Source organism: Cajanus cajan, chromosome 2 (assembly GCF_000230855.2).
Source record: "Cajanus cajan strain Asha chromosome 2, NIPB_CcT2T_4, whole genome shotgun sequence".
Classification (NCBI taxonomy): Eukaryota; Viridiplantae; Streptophyta; class Magnoliopsida; order Fabales; family Fabaceae; genus Cajanus; species Cajanus cajan.
The window spans coordinates 77,714,447-77,735,522 of record NC_138518.1 but is presented as its reverse complement, the minus strand read 5'-3'; the positions used below and the strand labels follow the sequence as shown (position 1 = coordinate 77,735,522).

The window sequence follows — 21,076 nt, the reverse complement described above, 5'->3', positions numbered from 1 at the left end:
ATTCTAAAAATCATCAAGCAAACCCTAATTATATTTAACTCAAGTTACCCTTTAGGCCTTTACCTTATTTTATGTTTTATCAGTTATAATAGTTCAAAAGAAAAATAGTACCTAATCATTTATTTTTATTTTTATCTTTCTCCTAAATTAAATATATTTCAAAATTAGTTACACAACATTGATATCGCAAACGATTGATGGCTATTGTCTATCATTATACTTCTTAATAAAAAGATAATTACTATTTTTTTCTTATTGTTATTTATTAATTTACTATTTTATCTACTATTAACTAAAAAACAAATAAAAATCAATAAATTATATAAAATTCAATCACGAAAATATATATGCCAAATTTTATAAATAAATAAATAAAAAGAAATCAGTTACATTTGACATGTACCAATACAATTTTTGAGTGATCACGTATACAATTTTCTTTTTATACAATGACAACATTGAGATTACAATTTAAGACTTCATATGAATCACCCAAACCTCCGGCACTAAATAGACTAATAGTTCAGTGATCATATGTACATTTATTCGCCCATGATGAGAGCATATCTTTATCTGGTTAACATAAATAAATGCCAAAGAATGGTTGCATAATGCAGTCTACTGTCTCCAACAATACAACACACCAATTGATCTTGCAATCAAAGAGGTGATTGCATCCTTTTGCAGTTTACCGGCAAAGGATGTCTTCGAATTCAATAAAGCCTTAATAGTGATCCAACGTAGCATGCTGCTGAAGATTTTGCAACTTCAGTTTTCCCAACCTGGTTGGACAACAGAATGGCATTCATATTGGGATTCTTAAGGCCACCCTGGAATCCATATAACAGCCGGTGAAAATGACAGCAACAGTCTCTGTTCAATTACATGCTTCCAAAGCGTCAATATCTTGGCAGAAAAGTATAATGCTACACGCTGACACACCTACAAAGCCTAACATTTACATAATTCTCATAATCTAATTATGATTGGTCCTGCCTTGTATTTTCTTGGGGTTATTGCAGTGTACAATTTTCACTGCTGGTGCTATTGCATGACGAGTAGCCACCACTTTCAAATCCTCTAATTGAATCCTTTAACTGAGATAAATGATACAGTGGGCCCTTCAATCTATCTCCCTGATATCTTTCAACAAGAACCCGCGTTGTGGTGGAATCCAAGCAACAACTAGGATAGGGGACCTGAGGCTATAAAGTGGTACCAGTAATCTACCAAGCCTAAAATGGGCTTGAACCACAAAGAGGTCTGTGAAATACCACTTTCTGCTTCAAATATAAATCAACCTAGGATTAGTGTTCCAAATCACTTTCTCAGGAATACTCAATGGCTTCGCTCTTTAATCCTGATATCTCAGGATAAGCCTTCAAGTCGTGGCAAGTTGAACATTTGCCACTGTTTCTGTTTAATTTCCGAGTCACGCTACACGAGTCCCCTGACAAAAAATATAGTCCACATGCCTTTTGTAATATATTTCTTACCTTAACAATCGTGTATCAAATACCTATTGACAACTCCATAACATTGCTTCCAGCTCCTAATGTTGCTCCTGCAGAAGTTCAACTACTCTGGGACGAATCAACCTGACTCCAGAGTATATCAGCATATTCCTTCTCCTCTTCCTTCTCCTGTTCAACATAATTGGTTGCTTCCAGTTCTTCTGGAAGCTCGACATATTCCTCTTCGTCATCAAGCTCTTCCATCATTTCTTCTTCTGTATGTTTCTCCCTCTCTCGCTCAGCAAGTTCAACCATGGCCTCCCTCATAGCCTGCTTTGTAGCTGGCTGATCACTAGTTCCATATTTAGGAGCAGGCACAACAAACGGCAGAATTATATCATCTAATTTAGTGCTTTTAACTTCAGGACAAATATTATTTTCTGTAGGAGGAAAAGTAAATATAATCCCAAGTTCATAATTGCAAATGTGAAGCCCATAATCAACAGAAGGGTCCTCTTTTTGAGGCGCATCAGCTTTTGTCCTAAATGGATTTAAAATTTGCCGCCCCCAGGCAGCAGCACTAAAATTGTGAGACCCACAGTATACCCAACCAACGGAAGGTGCATCTCTCCCAGACCAGAAGCATCTACGCACCACCTGAGCAAACCATTTTCAGTAAAATCACTTAAGACAGACATTTGTGATGTGGGGAGAAAAATCAGATAGATTTAATAATCCAGAAGCTAATCACCCCCAAGTCAAATCCCATACAACAGCATATGGGGCATAGATTACCGAATGAACTTAGTGACAGCCATATGAATGAATACAGTTCATGTTAAGGTCCATTGAAAACATGCTCACGCAAATAGAGTAAAAATGCATCAACAGTCAACAGTGAGTCATTATGAATTTATGATCGGGACTTGAGCATTATAGGGTGCCCAAGTCTCATATTGAGTAGTATGGAATAGTTTGAATATTTAACTGTTGGTTCTCCCTCATAACATTTGTAATATACACTTGTGCAATGGAAAGGATAAACAAACTGATAAAAGGTCACCCTACAGACGGATTTGGATTCTGTCCTTTTCCTTTGAATCATGAGTGTCATGTTCAGAAAGAAGAAGACACAACTGGTGCACTGGCACGATAGGACAGAAAATGGTGGGGAACCTCAAAAACATTGATAATTACTACAACAGATAACCAAAAAACTAGCATGATAAATATTGCATACCATGTAACCAAACAAAAAATAAATAAATGATTCACAAATTAAATAAATTATAGCTTCCATAGCAAGCTCATTGCTACCACTGTTATGGCATATATAGTATATAAACCAAATTTTTTTAAAGATTATAATGAAATCATCAAATTGTACCAAAAGTCTCTAAGCCAGAAATATTTTCACATGTGCCCATAAAATGGGAACCCATCCAAAGTCATCTTTTAACAGTCCTATTTCAGATTTCAGGATTATTAGTTGCCAATTTTCAAAAAAAAAAAAATAGAGATGGGAAATGGCAGGCCACAAAGGAAAGAGGCGTCTGAATCTCTCTCAAACTCAAATCAACACAAGGGACTTCATTCACATAGCATCATAACAAGAATAGATATAGCAACTATTGAGTTTCGAGTATATTTTCCATAACAAGAATACATACATGAGTAGAAATCAGTATATAGTTAGTTACCTTGACATGCATTGGATGCCCTATTCTTTCATGTGGATGTGGAATAGCATCATGAAGTATATCTAAAGTCTTCAACCTTTGCCATGTTTTCTGTTCAAAAGTAGAGAATCGGTTATGGATTGCTCACATAATTACATCTATATACAATGTCAAAGGTTCACCTACCTAAGATAATTTTGAGAGAATTTCTAAAAGAAAAATCCCATAATAACAAAAGAAAGACAAGAGCTAAATGGGATTCACATCTGTGATGCGAAAAAGATTTTAATACCATTGAACAAATTTCTTTTGTTCTTGAAATTGAAATTGGCTTGGAGGAGGGAGGGCACATTTCTGACTCAATATATTCCCTTTAAAATAACCCTTTGAAAATGTGTTTTTCACATCTTAAGAGAGACTGATTCATCCTAAATAGGGACCTACAAATTGTCCTGTGCAGTCTTTGTATGAGTACCTCTCCCTCCACATGATTCTGTCGCATAAAAAACTCACATGTGAAGACTCAAATCTGTCCTTGATAGTTCAGAATGCCTTAAAAATATATATTTCTCTGGAAACCTTTTTTTAAACTAGGGTACTGCTGGTAACACCTAAACAACGAATGGTTAATGTCTGTTCATCTGTTCATATTTGAAAATATAAATACAGCAAGTTATTTTTCAATTCATATTTCAATTAAGTGGGACATTTGACAAAATATTGACCATAAACTAGTGATCCAGCATAATCATAAAAATAAAGGGTACCCAAGAAATCTAGCTTAAAGAAAAATATTAAATATATATTCCCAAACACATTTGACCTTACTCATTCAAAGCTGATAAGAGAATCATATTACCTCAGTGAAGCAAAGAATATGTCTTGAAGGAAAAATCCCATTATAAGCATTCTTCACTCTTTCAATACTGGGGAATAAAATCCTAACAGAAGGGTTTTTCAGTTCTTCCCTAGCATTCCAACAGCCCCACTGCCATAGCATCATAAAATTATTGAATAAATGAATAAACATAATTAACAAATCATGCATCTTGAAGAAAAGATGTATAACATTTGAAGGAAATCTAATGGAAGAGCAAAGGCCTTCAAATTACTTCAGGATCAGACTCTTCTGAATCAAAATGTTGCAATGATTTCTTCCCAACAGCAGAGGAAAAAGCAGCAAGGAATTTTGAATTGATAGATGTACCAATAGAAGATGCACCTGATAGCCCAAAAGGATGAAACAACAATGACGTCTGCTCGTTGATTTTGACTTGTAATGAAGTAGGGTTGGCATCATACTCAATAATATTCAAAAAACGCACTTACTGTATATAATTTCAGACTTCGATGATTCAGGCCATCTGTATTGATTTAGAACCTTGTACAAAATGAAACAATAATTATTCATAATTGGATCTTTCAAAAGCTATTTTAGCATAAACATCTTCAATTGCAAGCAAGATCAACAGTGTCTGAGTGACAGGAAAAAAAACTTGTAACTACTTAAAGATAACCAGACTAAAATAATAAATATAAAAACAACCTTAATTTCAACACTAAACTAAGTGTGACTATTTCAATCAATTAGAAATGGGTTAAGCCTAACTTAAACAAATAAGCTAGCTCAAGGGCGAAGAATTGCACAAGCTTTATTTGGGGTACTTAGGCCATATGAGACATCTTAGCAACACCCTTCACATAAAAGACAGGACATCTGAAATTTACAAGTTTGGACATTTGCAGGTGGCCTACCATAGAGATTAGATAGGCTCCCATAACATATTAGAAATGACTCAAATGAGCTAAGCCTAACTCAATTCCAAAAGTTGGCTCAAGGGGAAGAAATGTCCAAGTCTTATAATGGGCATTTTGGCCAAATTCCAAACCAATGTGAGACATCTTAACACAGTCAATGCAAAAATATCTTCTTGGTCTGGCACCATTTACCTCTTGTAATCTCCAAAGGCCATAACATCTTTGAATTGAAGCAATGAGTGAGCAAAACGCCACAATTTGTTCCGCTTGCATCATCTTTGACATATCTTTAAAATGATGCCCCTGCAAAGTCACATGTATAAGGCAACTAACACTAACGGTTCATCCTATAGAAGACACATCCAACACACCTCTGACACATTTAGTATAAGTTGCAGTTTCTTGCAGTTTTCTCCTAAGGCAGCTGCAAGTGCCTCTTTTGGACAAACATATCCAGAAAACGTGAAGAACCCAGAATCCCAAAGAGGAGAAACCCATTTTGCAACATCTCTAGGCAGAAAACCAAGTTGAACACAATCTACAGAAAGTAGAAAGAAAAAAAAAGATATTATTACCATTATGGATGGCATGAAAAGTCTAACCATTAGTCCAAAACAACGATAAAAATAGCCCAAAAGACATTATAAAATCTCTAAAAAAGGAAATGGAAAATGAAATGAAAGGTGAATCCGATGTATGTGGTGCAAAAAGAATCCTCAAGCAACGTGATTTACCTCCATCAAACGTTCGATCTGGGTTGGGAACAAGAACACTAACTGCATTTTCATCAACAGACACAATGGGATTTCTTCTTAAAACAATCTCCAACTTCCCATAAGCACTCTTACAAGACTTTCTAAGGAAAGAAGCTAGTGCTCTTAGTCTTGCACTTTTTGAGTCTGCCACAGCACGGAAAAGATGGCTCAAACCAACCACAGATGCCACAACTGAACCAAGAACCTTCAAACCAGAAAAAAAAAAATGCAAAGCAATTGGCATCTATATAAGAGTATAAATTGCAGTCAAAAAATCCAGAGCATAACCTAAGCCACCAAATGATTATGTGCTGACATTAGTGCTGGAATTTCACACAAAAACTAAGATGTTCTATAAGCATCACCTTAACCTCAAAAAGTCGGGTTTCAGGGTATAATATTCCAACCCAAAGCAAGGCGGATACAGTTTGCAAATATTAAATTTAAAAGCCCAAAAGTATGATAGTTTAGGCAGGGCCAAGTGCACTCAAGCAGCACTTCAAGAAGCAATATCTTGCATGACATACTTGAGTACTTACCGGAGAAGCCTGAAAAGATTCTGACAGGACAGAAGTTTTATAAAAGTGAATTCCAGGTATAGAAGCAACAAGATGTCCTGTTGCACCTCCAAAGTCATATTTTGTCAGCTGAGTAATCCAGTGAGCCTGGCTGGGTACATCATTAACAAGAGATGCCATAAACCCAGCCAACTGAGCAGCAAAGTCACACTTTGAGCCTCGATGAATGTCAGCATCACCAATTTTTTGGAAAAGTGATGTAAAATCAAAAGAAATGACGTGAGGGAAATCTTGCCACCATATAGTGTTAGTCACACTGTTCCACTACATAACCATGAAAATTAATCAATAGTTTACCTTGTTAATGACATACAAACATATAATAGTTGTAAACCCACTATCAGTATGATTAAAGGTACCTATAGAAATGCTAATATACATAAATTTTACACGAGGAAACAAATGTTGCAAATTATAGGCTTCAAAGTTTATATTAGGGACACCATGGGAATTGCAGCTGATGTCTTACATATAAACATTTTACGAGCATAATGCTAAGGATTCTAATGATTTTATGCTGAAGTATCATATAAATTAACTTATTCGAGTGAAGTGGACTCCAAAACTTTTTTTTGTCTTCTTTTACTTTGTCCATTCTCTATTTTATATGAATGTTCCAAACAAATCTTGCAGTGTTTTTCGCATATAAAAATTAAGCCAAGAAAGAACACTATTACTATGTCAATGAATAATGAAAATATAGGATACTCAATACAAGATGAAATTTAATGATAACTTTTTATTCATTATATGTGTATCTGGCTATCTGTCTTCATTCTTAAGCGTGCAAGGAGAATTCATTATAATTTTGAAGTCACAACCAAATCCAGTAAACCTTGTATGATACTAACAAAAGGATTTACAGTCCTTACTCTTGATTGAAATGGATAAAAAAGACAATAAGTCTATTCGAGGAAAACAGAGGAAGGGGGTTGGGACAACAAGAGGGTGATCTGAAAGCATGAAGGGTGTAATAACAGAACTTAAGGTGACAATCTTTGGTTGGAGAGGGGAGGGGAGGGGAGGGATTCAGAAGAGAGCAAAAGAATTTTGGGGAAAGGAGGTTAGGAAGGCGTCTACCTTAGAGAAGGACTGATAGCTGCAAACCTGGGGTGTTTGCTAAGTGCTGCATATTTTACAGTGTCGCTCTATGTGCTAATACCTTCTATTGGGTTCTGATTCTAATGTTGTTTAGTTCAAATTACTGAGTTACTGAGTATTAATATAAACAGGTATTTCGGTATTATTATTCTTAGTGTTTGTTAATACTCATAAGCTAGAAACATTTCATCTATGAGGGCAATAGGCCACCAGGTATTTGATGTCTAAATAAAAAATTTAATCAATTACGTACCACAGAACCAACATTTAGCTCTTCAATTTATTAGATAAAAACCATGTATCAATATTAATAACTATAAGTTTTGTTAATAGAATACCTGCTTTTCCACCAAATTAGCAGATGTAATAACAACTCGAATACTATCTTTTCTTTGCAAAACAATCAACTTCGGGTGATGGCAAGCAATCCCCTGTCTCTTGCGGTTATTACCAAATGCTATGGTTTCAGGGAATTGAGGACACCTAATATCCAACGACAAAGTTTATTCACAAATAGGAGAAATAAAGGTGCATATAGTAAAGGCATAATTTAAGCTGCTGCATATCTCCCTCACAGCAAGAGAATATTAAAAAGAAAGAAGAAAAAAACACACTTACACCACAACAAGGTTAGGATAATTGTGGTAAGGCACAAATACTCTTTCATCGGATTTTGAACTCCAACATCTCTCAGTATTGTGGCATGCAATTGTGACTGGAAGATGAAAAGGAATCTTGCAATATGTCAAGAACCTAGAAGGACACCTCAGTTAGAAACTTAGGGTTGTAAAATATAAGCAAATTCAAGTGTAACTGTTCGCACATTATATTGAGATATTCACAATCACATAAACACAAGTCCATAGAAAATAAAAATGGCCTAAAAAGAGAGCACCATAAAAGGAAAATAGTACATTGAAAAACATTAGGTAACCACACCATTTTATGTCACTTGTAAACGTTGCAATGAACATCCTCGAAACACTCTCCACAGGATGAATAAGCTCAGGGAGAGTTATCGAGGGATGATGCGCCGAGGAGTCGCAGTTCATAAATTCAAGGCGATTCAGGTAAAAATTCTTGCCAGGCGGTGGACAAACACCGCCATTGCCACCATTGTTGCTGCCGCTACACTCTCCCTGCCAGTCACCACCAACGGAAGGAGGATTATGACTATCCTTCCCTACAGAATCCACCTCCCTCATCACATTAGGAACCTCATTAGCAACATCAAACCCCACTTTCCCTCTTCCACAAAAACCGCCACTTTTTCCCTCCAAATCCTTCACTTTGCTTTCACCAGACAATTGTAAACTTGATTGCACCTCAGCACACTTAATGTGCGTCACAGGATCACTATTAAGCAATATATCCCTACACCTTTCGAGAAGAAACCTTGCCCTCCCAACAACTCCTTCACTCCTTGAAACATTAGCCTTCACAGCGAAAACCCTCTTGTTCCTCTTCCCACTCTGCGAGTGCCCCGAGAACGTTAACCCATCAATTTCGCCACCATACCCTTCCAAATCAATTCTCTCAACAACAAACCCAATCCCACACGAACCGTTCTCGCAAACCAGCGAAACCCTATCTCCGGCACACAATTCCACCGCCCTCCCCTTTCCGAGCTGGACCCCGTTGACGAAAACGCCGTTGGAAGGTTCTCGAAGCGCGAGGCCGTCGCAGGCACCCTGCGATGACGTCATCGCCCTTCTTCTGAACTCGTGGACGAGGCGACAGGTGGCGGAGGCGGAGGGGTCGGCGTGGAGCAGAACGCCGTTGAGGATGAAGAGTTTGCGGAGGGAAGCGTCGAAGAGGAGCTGGCAGTGGCGCTTGCTGACGCGGCGGTCGCGGAACACGAAGGCGCAGTGGCGGGGACGGCGGCCGATCGTGTAGGGGTGGTCGGCGCGAAGACGCATGGAGTGGCAGTGCGAAACGGTGGCGTTTTGGGCGGATGAAAGGAGTGGGATGTTGAAGTGTTTGAGGAGGAGGGAGGCTGAAGGATGGTGCGCCAAGGGTCTCTTGCGATGGGAATCGATCATGGTGAGGACTTGGAGTGGAAGAGAACTAAGAAAAGGAAATTGAAATTGTGGGAGTGGGAATGAAAGCAAGTGTCAGAACTCAGAAAAGGTTTTATTTTTCCCTCCAAAACTCCAAATTTTAGGTCAATCACGGGATTCGCTTAAATTAGGTTATAACTTATAACTTTTACCACTACTTTTTTTTTTTTTTTTAAATTATAACTTATATAGTAGTAACTTGCAACACTGTCATAACTCTATGGTATATATATATATAAATAAAAAGGATTATGTACTTTTTTACATAGTATTTGGGACAACTTTTAAATAAAAATTATGAAAGATTACAAAAATTTTGTAGTGTATAATAATTGCTCAATATTTTATTGACATGGGTGTGCATTTTATCTTACTAATTTGTAATTAAGAAAATTTAATAAAGAGAATTTAACTAAAATTAAATCATTTTTTAATGTTTTTCTAGAAAAACAATATTTTAAATGTAATTAGAATATGTTACTGTACCGTATCGGCACACCAAAGGGGGAGTCGGAAAAGGGCCGACCTGATTTTGGCCTAGGCATGGAAACAATCAGAATCTGACCTGATCCCCTCCCACGAGGGTGATCTCGGGGGAGTTCGGTCGGAATCTGACCTGGACTCGATCTCAAGGACAGTTAAGTCCTTGCGTCTTATAGGTATACACAAACAATTTTATATTTCAAATTTACCATAAACTTTCAAATGTTTAAATAATATTTTCAAAAGTATTTAATATTAAATTAGAAAATAAAATTACTCTTTTTAAAATAAAGAAATTTAATTAACACAACTTTTTTTTAAAAGACTCAAAAGGTAACATTTCATGTTAAAGAGATTAAAGAAAATTATTATTTTTTTATTCCAATGTTGTTATTTATTCTTATAAAATATCTTGAACCTCGTTTTAAATATGGTGGAGGCTAGTGATTTGTCGAGGTTGGTAGAGAAAGACTAACGACAAACATAGAATAATATGACACCATATCATTCTTTCGTGGGCCTTTCCCAGAGAAAATGTCCAAGTTCCAAACCTTTTTTACTTCTTTCATCAAAACGTATTTTTAGGCGTTAAAAAATGTTGAATCCAACTCAATAACTTGATCCAATCTAATAAAATCTAATTGAATTGAATGGGATTTGTGAATAGATTGTGCCCCGACTGTATCCATAAAACTAAACTCAAAATGAGCAAGTAAGCTTAAAGAAGCAAAGGTTTTTGAAAGTTTTGAGTGTGAAAGTTTTGAAAGCAGGAAACAGCACTGAAGATGTGATGGGCCATTATATAGATTGAGTGTTTGGCTCATCTTCTGCTTTACGACCTTAAAGAAGAAAATTATGGAGCATTAATTAATGTGAGAACTGTGGTACCCAAATGTTTTGGGTAAGTGCTTGTGCTTGTCCCCACCAAACAATCCTTATTCATTCACTTTGCATATCTTAAATTAATTGCACTTAGCTGTCTCGCAAGGGATATACACACCACAACATCATATCACAACTCTATTTATGCTTATTTTAGTTTGAAATATATTTTATTTTTTAAGAAATGGTTCCCATTTTCAAGTTTTTAAGATTTAGGAATTATCTTTGATTTGACTTTTTATTTTATGTTTTTAAAAAATAAAAAAAAATGTTGAAATTAAATGTGTTTGATTAAATTATTTTTTAATAGAACTTTGTGAAGTGTTTTTATGTAAAATTTAGAAGTTCATGTGTTTCCATGCCTTCAATGTTTCACCTTCCTTTGCTAATTAAGTGTTTGTACTTTGTAGTGCTCCAAGTATATTGTGAATGAGAAAGTGAAAAAGAAAGTTGGGTCTAAAATTACTCTTTGAAAATGTTTTCAAAGAAAAGTGCTTTAAACAATTTAGCCAAATGTATTTTTAGCACTATTTTCTGTTTTTTTAAGGATGAAAACAGAAAAAATCAAACCAAACAACCAAATTTTGTCCATATAACTCATTTTTAACTCTATTTTATTCTTAGAATCACTCAATTGCAAATATATCACTCAGTTTATAATTGTTTAACTTTCATTATTTTATCTTTAATTTTATTTCATTATCTTTATATTTTAGTTTATAACTATAACTAAAAGGAATATGAAGTTTAACCTTTTTTTAAATTTTGTTTTACCTCTGTAAGTGTCTCCCGTTATAAATCAGTCAATATTATAATTATTTAACTTTTTTTTATTCAGAATTATTAACCTTCATTATCTTTATCTTTTATTTTTTACTTTTAAATATATATATATAGGCATATTTATTTTCCCTTGTTATTTTTAATATCTCAGGAGTATGGTTATATTTTATTAAGATTATTTTTATTTAAGTTTAAATTAATGAAACAATGTTTTATTATTTAATGCACTAGAGACTTTTCAATAGAATAAAAATTGTATAAGTATGGGTAAAATAGGGAAAATGCATTATATTAGCTGTCTTTTTCAAGTTCACTCTTGCAAAGTTTTCTTTTTCCAACTTCAAAAAGTGGTTTTTAAGTACTTTCAGAATATAATTTAATTCCTAAATATTTCATATATGCTTTTGGCAACTTCTTGTTGTATATTACAAGAAATATGTATCAACTATCAATTGCAATACGTCATTTTAATTTATAGAAACCGAAGATCCAAGGGAGTATTCAAATTTTGAAATGCCTTTGTTATTTTAAAATCCAAAGGAGATCTGAAGCAAAAGTATTATTTATTTATTTTCCTTTACTCTGATGAAGAATGTTGAGTTGAGACGAGTGGGTTGGCTTTATCTTAGACAAATTTTGAGGCATAATTCTGGTGGTTTTGCATTTTGCTGTTTTCTACTGTTAAACACACTCCTAAATTAAAACATAGATGACTCATATTAAAATATTCGCTTAACCTATATGCATATGTGTAGGTTAAGTTTTGGTTTGGTTAGTACACAATACACATGCATGATGGCATGATGCATTATGTTTCCATTATTTCATACCAAACAACTCATTATTGAGTGGTTGTGTTGACTAGTTCTGTAAAGATTCCCACATCTCTGAATGATTGCTTTTCACTCTTTCCATTTAAAAGCCAAGTCAATCGCCAATTGCAAAGGAATACTTTCAATTCATTCAATTACATTCATTTTAGATATTTTCATTAATTACCTTTTTTAAACATTAATTTTTGAAGTAATTTAGTCCTCCTCTTAAATTATATTAATTTTAAATGCTAATAGTAGCTAGAGAACTAAAATAATAAATATATAATTTTACATTCAAATCTGTAATTATATTTTTTTTACATATAAAAACTACATAAAAAAGATGTGTTGACTGTTGATAATTAGTTAACAGAAGCTAATAATTAAGTAATTAAAAGCATGAATGTGAGTGTGATAGTGACTACAGGCATGTGCAAGATTTTAATATTGGATTTCTTATTAATTTGTATCCACAGTGTTTATAATAAGTTAATAATTAAAAAATGATGCGTCATGCATGGATTGAGATTAAAATGGTGAAAAAGTGGGAGTGCATCACGTGATATATGCCTCTCATTGCGCTCTTTGCTTATCTTTTAAGATATTTTGGGTTGTGGTGTGGTGGGTACTAAAACAAGTGCTTAATTACTGGTCCAAGAGAAATCATCAAAAGAAATATTTTTTAAAATATTAACTATGTAAACAATAGTTATAAAACTCTCAGAGGTCAAGGTATATGTCTTTTTTTACCAAAGAAAAGGTTACGCTCAAGTATATTTTATTGTGAATGAAAAATATACTGCCTTAAGGGATAAGATATACACACTGAATAAATTAATCGTAAAATTAAATTAACCTAGTTTGGTGTATTGGCTTATATTTACATTCTAGAATAAGACAAAACCAACAAGTTCAAACGTTGAAAAAATTGTACATTTTATATTTAATATAATTTAAAAATCAAACATAACCGACAAGAGGTTTAAACGTTGAAAATTTACTTTAATTTTAAAAACATATAATAATGGTCTTGTTTTCACAAATTTAATATTTATCTTACATTTTTCTTAATCTTACTGATTTTTTTTTTCCATTTTAATCTCTTTTACTTAAAGGTTTAATTATATATAACCTTTTTTTATTAATAAATGTATTTAACTTAAATACCAAAGTCAACTTAGTAGTCGGTCATTATAATGTATAATAATAATTATTAAAAATAATCTTTAGGGTAAACTTAAATACCATATTATGAATATTGTTAGTAGTATTATTAAATATAATTTATATTTTTTTATTATATATTATAAAGGTAAATTTTAATTAAAGAATAAGAATAACTAATATTTTTTTTACAATGATTAACACTAACTAATATTATCTAAAATATTGTATCTGACATCTGTCAAATCCTTAATTCCTTAGCTAATGGTCATGGTTCTTTTAATAAAAGGAAGGAAAATTGTTTTTTGTTTTATTTATGAAGACATATTTAAAATTAAGTGGTGGGTGGGTTTTTGAATTTTTGTTTTGTGTAAAGTAAATAGTAGAAAGTTAGAAATATATATTTATGAATGATGAATTTGTTATGAGTGGGAGTGTTCGAAATTTGTGGCGCTGGTTTCCAATCATAGCTTGTATGTCTCCCAAGACGAACAAACGAGGAACGTGCGAAGCCTTCTTTGTTCTTTCCCTTTCACAGTGGTTGCATTTGCATGTTGCAGCTTTTCGTTTCTGTCTATAAACCCAATCATCATGGGAAACTCATTTTTTAAATGTATAAATAAAGGTTTTTTCTATTTTATATATATCAAATTATGTACGTATACATAATAAATCATATATATATATATATTAATTATTTTTTTAATTAACTATTGATATTACACATTTCGCCATTACTCGTTTAGGCGAGCCAAACCTCTATATTAATGAAAGATAGTACATTTTATGTTATTAATAGAACGAGGAAAATTTATGTTGGGAGATTTTTTTTTTGAGTGAAATAATCACACTCAACTTTAATAGGTACAGGTCAATTTTAGATTCCATCTAGTAAGAGTTAAAATAATATATATACAAGTTTTTTTTCTTCAAATTCTTATATCATTATTATAAATTTAATGAATAATTTTTTAAAAGTTATGAGTTTATAATATGTTATTTTACGATATAATAAATTATACGAATAGTGCATTAAATTAACTTTTGGAATTACGAACATTGATTAATCTTAAATTATAAAAAAAAGACTCAAATGGTTGGTAGATTATTACTACAAATTATAAAGTTAATTATATTAATATTTAATATATCGGTGTGTTCTTGAATTTTTTTTAATTAGGTTCTTAAATTATTAAATATTTTGTTGTTTTCATATATTGTTTGGTGAATAATTGAATGTTAATTTTATTACAAAATATTTTTAAATTATCATAATGAATTATTATTATTATGATCATAAGAATATGATAATGGTGAGAGCGATAGTGAGTTGCGGCAGTTACAGCGGTAGTGTTGGAGAGATGATAAGGTTAGAAGTTAGAAGTGAATGCAAGGCAGGTTAGATAAGGTAAAAGCTTGTAATAAAATAAAGAAAAGTATGGTAATAGGCTACAAAATAAGTGTTTTTTTCCTGGGTGTCATTGTTGTCCACATTACAATTACATAGTATACGTAGTACAAATACTAGAATAGGCAAGGCAAAGGCAAAACAAAGAGACCTAAGAGTGGTGTTGAGACATCAGACAAAAGAAAAAGGCAGAATGGCAGGAGCTTCTGCAGATCTTCGTGGTCAGCATGAGTCAGATATAGAGCTCATTGATGGTGAAAGGAGTGAAGATGGAGGACAGTATGTTGAGGTGACCATGGACATCCAAGCTGGCTCTGTGGCCTTACATAGCATTAATTCTGTTGACATGGAGGAGGGTGGCAAGTTGGGTTCCAAGAGCAAGAGGCTTGAGAGGAAAACATCCTTGGGGGCTTCCATGGTTCAGAATGCTGCCATTCGCATGAAGCAGCTCAAGCGTTTGGCATCGTTTTCGAAGCCAGCGCCTAAGCACTTTGAGAGGACAAAGTCTGCAGTGGGTCATGCCCTCACCGGCCTCAAGTTCATCAGCAAGACTGATGGTGTTGCAGGATGGGGTGAGGTGGAGAAGCGCTTTCATAAGCTTACTGCTACCACCGATGGCTATCTTCCTCGTGCTCTCTTTGCCCAATGCTTAGGTAGCTTTTCCAATGCCTATATTCACCCACCATCTTGCTTCAAAGCTTTCTGATTCTGAGTATATATATATCATTGGATTTGGTTGTAGGGTTGAACAAGGAGTCCGAGGCTTATGCAGAGAAGCTTTTTGATACTCTTGCTCGCCAGAGATGTATTCAGGGGGGTTCCATTAACAAGATCCAGTTGAGGGAGTTCTGGGACCATATTTCTGATGAGAGCTTTGATACTAGGCTCAAAACATTCTTTGACATGTAACTCATTGTTTTGGTTCATATAAACACTAAACCATTTCTCTGCTTTTCCTGTCATCCTTTCACTAATATTAATTTGGATTTGAAATGCAGGGTTGATAAAGATGCAGATGGCAGAATCACCGAGGAAGAAATTAAAGAGGTACCACCTCATTAGTTCACCACGAACTGTACAGACTTTACTTTCCAAGTAGTATGAATTTGTTTATCAGAAAATTTTGCTAGTCCGAACTTCCCCTCCCATCTAATAAGATTGATAAATTCTGGTCTCAGATTATATGCCTTAGTGCTACGGCCAACAAATTGTCAAACATCCAGAAACAAGCAGAGGAATATGCGGCTTTGATTATGGAAGAACTGGACCCTGATGACACAGGGTACATCATGGTAAATGAAATAACCAATCCTAAAGACTGGAAAAACTCCATTCACTGTTATAGAATTCTTCATTCAGCCTAATTTCTTTAACTGTTTATTTTATTGGGAAAAACAGATAGATAACCTGGAGATGCTCTTGCTGCATGGACCAGAGGAAACTACAAGAGGAGAAAGTAAGAACCTGAGCCAAATGCTAAGCCAAAAGCTTAAGCCTATCTATGTGGACAGTCCAATTATAAGGTGGTATAGAGATACCAAGTACTTCTTGCTGGACAATTGGCAAAGATGTTGGGTTATTGCACTGTGGATTGGTGTGATGTTAGGCCTATTTGCCTATAAATTTGTGCAGTATCGAAGAAAAGCTGCCTATGAGGTGATGGGCCACTGTGTATGCATGGCAAAAGGTGCAGCCGAGACACTTAAATTGAACATGGCTCTTATCTTGTTACCAGTTTGCCGGAACACCATCACCTGGCTTAGGAACAAGACCAAACTAGGTGTTGCAATTCCTTTGGATGATAACATCAACTTCCACAAGGTAATTTTTACTTCAGCTTGCTCCTTCAAGAGTGACAAGAAAAGAAAACATCTATTTCAATTCATATGCTTGTAGGATTATACCAGCTTTCACAGGTGAATCAGGCATGAAAAATAAGTATTTTTTATTTTATTTTTGCAGGTGATAGCTGTGGCAATAGCAATTGGTGTTGCTATACATGGTATTTATCATCTTACTTGTGATTTTCCTCGCCTTCTTCATGCAAGCGATGAAAAGTACGAGCTGATGAAACCTTTTTTCGGAGATAGACCACCAAATTATTGGTATTTTATCAAATCATGGGAAGGAGTAACAGGGATTGTTATGGTTGTGCTAATGGCAATAGCCTTTACGCTGGCCAATCCTAGGTTCCGGAGAGGCCGGGCCAAAGTACCCAAACCCTTCGACAAAGTCACAGGTTTCAATGCATTTTGGTATTCTCATCACCTCTTCATCATTGTCTATGCCATGTTGGTTGTGCACGGAATCAAACTTTACTTGTCTAAGGAGTGGTACAAGAAAACGGTTAGCACCTTCAGTTGACCTTTATGTGTATATTTATATAGTTGTTTTGATTTGAAAGATAATCGATTCACAGACACTTAATATTTATGTTTTTGGTAGACCTGGATGTATCTGGCTGTTCCCATCACCATTTATATATTGGAAAGACTGATTAGAGCACTGAGATCGAGCATTAAGTCCGTCAAAATATTGAAGGTAAGTCTCAAATAATTAAAACTCAATTATTTGAAACACATGGTTCCATCATAATTACTCATGGCTATGCTTAAGAAGTATGCACAAGTCAAGATCTAATTTCACTTTCAATGTTAAATTTGAAGGTGACTCTTTATCCTGGAAATGTGTTATCACTTCAAATGTCAAAGCCGCAGGGGTTTGATTACAGAAGTGGACAATACATGTTTGTCAATTGTGCTGCTGTGTCTCCAGTTGAATGGTATGCATTTGACAAAACGTCTTCTATATGAAATGTTGCACGTAAATACCATCTTAACACCCTGAGGTGCCTGAGCCTCCTCCGCCTCTATACTTTTTATTTCACAATATCTAATTCATGTATATTCGTTGTTTATGCATTCACAGGCATCCATTTTCCATAACTTCCGCCCCTGATGATGATTACCTTAGCGTTCACATAAAAATACTTGGTGATTGGACTCGAAGTCTCAAAACCAAGTTCTCGCAGGTGAATTAATGTTTTTTTTTATTGTTATTAAAATGTGGCTTTCTCGTAATTAACCAGTCTATATTGCTTTGCTTTCTTTCAGGCGTGCCAGCAACCTCTCAATGGACAGAGTGGACTTCTAAGAGCTGAATGCATGAAAGGAGAGAACAGTTCAACGTAAGCCCTATTTTATTTTATTTTACTTTAATTTTTTGAAGTAGGGAATTTAATGAATATGTGATGGATAGCTGAGGCAACAACTAAAGTTTGGTACTTCACATTATTGGGAATAACATTAACTTACATAGGACTGTATCAGTTCCATCAGGTACTCTAATCAAATCATATTTAAATAAAATTAACTGAATGCTAATATACTTTAATTTGTCAGAAATAATTATCAATTTAATAATGCACTATAATAGAAATTTCATAACAACTAGAATTTAACTAATTCTGTGATATTAACTATTTTTATTATGCAAATTATTCTTTAATTTATCTATTTAAGAAACTTTGTTTAAGTTCTTAAGTTTGAATCTTATTATCATCATTATAATTTTTGTTATTAATAAAAAAAAAATGCAAGAAACCCACAACGAGTTCCATGTAAAATTTGCTCGTAAAATAGAGGTTTAAATCTCACCAGAACCACCTATGTATCTACTTAGGTTAGGATGCTAGTCTGTTAAAGACACAATTAGAAATTAATTAAACACTTGGAGTCTGTTGGAAAAACCTTCACCAAATTTTGAATTGATTAGAGAAAATTTCAGATCCAATAATTGATGGCTGCTGGATAGCACATAGCAAGTTGGCTCGAAATTAATTAACAAAACTTTAGCATCATGCAGAGCATGTTTGTCGATTTTCGTTTTGGGGTCAATGACAGCTACCGAGATTTCCAAGCACCTCACATGCTTAATATTTTGGAAAATGTTGTCTCAACATTAAAACGAAATAATAAAAGGTTGTCCAACTTGATTTTGATATGTATTTTTAAAATGTGTGCACAAAAAAAATAGAGATAATTATATATAGTATCAAGTACTGCGTTAATTTTTTGATCTTCAAATAATAAGTGTGTATGATTTATGATTAAATTCTATTGTCACGCGCAGCAAAGGAGGGGTTGTTATCTGGACTAAAAAAATATTAGGGGTGATAAGGACGCCTATTGAAAATTTCTACATGCAAGTTAAGTTGTCAGTACTAGCATTTAGTGAGTCGAGTTCACAAGTATTGTAAAGGAAAATACGTAACCCTGTACCCAACAAATAAAATAAAATAAATAGAAACACATAATCCAAAAGATTGGAGCCGATGGCACTTGCATAGCAACAAAGCCTTTTAATTAAGCATTGAATGACAAAAAGGATGGATTCTTTATTATAATCATGTGTGATATTTTATAAATGCAGTCCTTTTCCTAAAGTTCTGGTGGATGGTCCGTATGGGGCGCCAGCACAAGACTACAGGGAATATGAGGTGGTTTTACTTGTGGGGCTTGGAATTGGAGCTACCCCAATGATAAGTATACTAAAGGACATGGTGAATAATTTTAAGGCCATGGACGAGGAGGAGGGGATCGCAATAGAAAACGGAATAAGTGGGTCAGGTGGTGCTAAATCACCACTAACAACCCAACAAAGAAGTGCCAGGTTGAGTGATTTCAAGACAAGGAGGGCATACTTCTACTGGGTGACCAGAGAGCAGGGTTCTTTTGACTGGTTCAAAGGGGTGATGAACGAGGTGGCTGAAGAGGACCGAAGGAAAGTGATTGAGCTCCACAGCTACTGCACCAGCGTCTATGAAGAGGGTGATGCTCGCTCTGCTCTTATTGCTATGTTGCAGTCATTAAACCATGCAAAGAATGGAGTGGACATTGTTTCTGGCACACGTGTTATGTCTCACTTTGCCAAGCCCAATTGGCGTAGTGTCTACAAGCGCATTGCGCTTAATCATCCACAGGCCCGAGTTGGTGAGTTCCCACTTCTGGAACTGACGTTGCGCTTCTTTATTTCTATCCTTCGGTCAAAGTTAAAACACTTCAATAATTGCTGATCAACTAGAATATGCTTTTTAAAAAAGACGCATGTGCTAGTCTGATCGACTATATCTTTTTCTCTTTATCTCCTTCACCAAGTCTTAAATAGCATTTTGCGTGTCTAATATTTTCCTTAAATACTTCCATCAACATCAATCTTTAAGACTTTTTAAATGTTTCATTGCCTTCAAGACTTATCATTAAATTGCAATAGATAGAGACAACATGCTTTATGTAATGCAGGGGTATTTTACTGCGGGCCAGCATCAATCACCCACGAGCTTCGTCAGCTAGCATTGGATTTCTCTCACAACACATCCACCACTTACGACTTCCATAAAGAAAATTTCTGACAAGATAGTGGATTATCGAGAACAGGATCAGAAGGAGGTGGAACGAGCTTATTGTCCACCTTGATCCCCACCACGGACCACCTATATGATTCCACTATAATCCATGTAGAGCCCTTCTGTTGATGGCCGATAAATAAGTTCCTATATATGGTTGTTATGGCTTTGTAAAAGGAGTAAGTCAGGCGAGGTTAAATGCTTAAAATAGTGAGTTGGCTACCAATTACAAAAGGGGTTAAAATGGTCAATGTATTTGCGTGTCTTCATTTCCATGTAAATTTAAGGAGAAATACAAGTTTTATTTTTTTCTTTCTTTTTTCTCATTTTTGGTTAATACAGGGAAAGGGGTCTGGGAGAACTAGAAAGTATACAGAAGGGAAAATAATTTGTCCAGCCGGAGTGCACTGTTTATAATAGTCCATTAATCCCCCGATGTCTTTCAGTTGATTAATCGCAAAATTCACGTGATCCATTTACATATAACAAGTATTTTAACATTTGTTGTATGGAATAAATATTTATTTTTATACAATGATAATTTATAATAAAAACTATTTTGAAATATATAAATATATTTTAGATTTATGATAAATAATTTAAATTGTAATATAAAGTTATTTTAAATAAAATAGACGGATAGTTAAAAAATCAACCTATAGATATAGAGATAGACAAAAGAAGTGCCAGTAGTGTAGCTTTTGCTTAGATTTCATTTTCCTCCTTTTCATTCCTAATGTACCAAAAATAAA

General features: G+C 34.4%; 2 protein-coding genes across 2 annotated transcripts; one reads left to right on the top strand and one right to left on the bottom strand.

Moving 5' to 3' along the window:
* Positions 1-328: 328 nt before the first annotated feature.
* Positions 329-9,471, bottom strand: LOC109813665 (forkhead-associated domain-containing protein / FHA domain-containing protein). The gene is made up of 12 exons (XM_020377893.3): positions 8,265-9,471; positions 7,944-8,078; positions 7,664-7,808; positions 6,186-6,488; positions 5,626-5,851; positions 5,263-5,429; positions 5,084-5,194; positions 4,463-4,514; positions 4,246-4,355; positions 3,993-4,121; positions 3,155-3,244; positions 329-2,111 (listed from the first exon to the last, which is right to left on the bottom strand). Exons 1-12 carry the CDS (start codon positions 9,365-9,367, stop codon positions 1,575-1,577), a joined length of 3,108 nt encoding a protein of 1,035 aa, XP_020233482.2. The 5' UTR covers positions 9,368-9,471; the 3' UTR covers positions 329-1,574.
* A 5,538-nt stretch (positions 9,472-15,009) lies between these two features.
* On the top strand, positions 15,010-20,636 carry RBOHA (respiratory burst oxidase homolog A). Its single transcript, XM_020377898.3, has 12 exons — positions 15,010-15,573; positions 15,663-15,825; positions 15,919-15,967; positions 16,099-16,212; positions 16,319-16,741; positions 16,883-17,266; positions 17,366-17,461; positions 17,587-17,702; positions 17,849-17,951; positions 18,034-18,107; positions 19,352-19,911; positions 20,221-20,636. Exons 1-12 carry the CDS (start codon positions 15,114-15,116, stop codon positions 20,328-20,330), a joined length of 2,652 nt encoding a protein of 883 aa, XP_020233487.2. The 5' UTR covers positions 15,010-15,113; the 3' UTR covers positions 20,331-20,636.
* Positions 20,637-21,076: the final 440 nt, after the last annotated feature.

Coding starts and splice junctions, on each gene's coding strand:
- LOC109813665 (XM_020377893.3), bottom strand. CDS start 9,367: ATGATCGATTCCCATCGCAAGAGACCCTTGGCGCACCATCCTTCAGCC. Junction 5,430..5,625: donor AGATCGAACGTTTGATGGAG/GTAAATCACGTT, acceptor TACTTTCTGTAG/ATTGTGTTCAACTTGGTTTT. Junction 4,122..4,245: donor CAGAAGAGTCTGATCCTGAA/GTAATTTGAAGG, acceptor ATGCTATGGCAG/TGGGGCTGTTGGAATGCTAG.
- RBOHA (XM_020377898.3), top strand. CDS start 15,114: ATGGCAGGAGCTTCTGCAGATCTTCGTGGTCAGCATGAGTCAGATATA. Junction 17,952..18,033: donor TCAAAACCAAGTTCTCGCAG/GTGAATTAATGT, acceptor GCTTTCTTTCAG/GCGTGCCAGCAACCTCTCAA. Junction 18,108..19,351: donor AAAGGAGAGAACAGTTCAAC/GTAAGCCCTATT, acceptor TTATAAATGCAG/TCCTTTTCCTAAAGTTCTGG.